Below are 234 nucleotides of genomic sequence, written 5' to 3' on the forward strand. Positions count from 1 at the left end.
CGGCCCGCTTCAGCGGCTCCCAGTTCATGGCGCCCCCCGCCGTGGCCAGCCCGGGAGGGCAGCTGAGCGCCAGCATGCAGCTCCAGAAGCTGAACAACCAGTACTTCAGCCACCACCCGTACCCCCACAGCCACTACATGCCGGATTTGCACCCCGGCAGCCACCAGCTGAACGGCAGCAGCCAGCAGCAGCAGCAGCAGCAGCATTTCAGGGGCTGCAACCCTAAGCACGGCG

General features: G+C 67.1%; 1 protein-coding gene across 1 annotated transcript in view; it reads left to right on the top strand.

Annotated features, from left to right (window-relative positions):
- Positions 1 to 5: 5 nt before the first annotated feature.
- LOC104276491 (cbp/p300-interacting transactivator 2-like) overlaps positions 6 to 234 on the top strand; it is a gene marked incomplete at its 5' end in the record, with an annotated part of 452 nt that continues 223 nt past the window's right edge. Inside the window, one exon of the mRNA XM_009872828.1 lies at positions 6 to 227. Within this exon, the coding sequence (XP_009871130.1) occupies positions 6 to 227 (222 nt within the window). The remainder of the gene's footprint in view (positions 228 to 234) is intronic.

Source organism: Apaloderma vittatum, unplaced genomic scaffold (genome assembly GCF_000703405.1).
Source record: "Apaloderma vittatum isolate BGI_N311 unplaced genomic scaffold, ASM70340v1 scaffold40537, whole genome shotgun sequence".
NCBI classification, from domain to species: Eukaryota; Metazoa; Chordata; class Aves; order Trogoniformes; family Trogonidae; genus Apaloderma; species Apaloderma vittatum.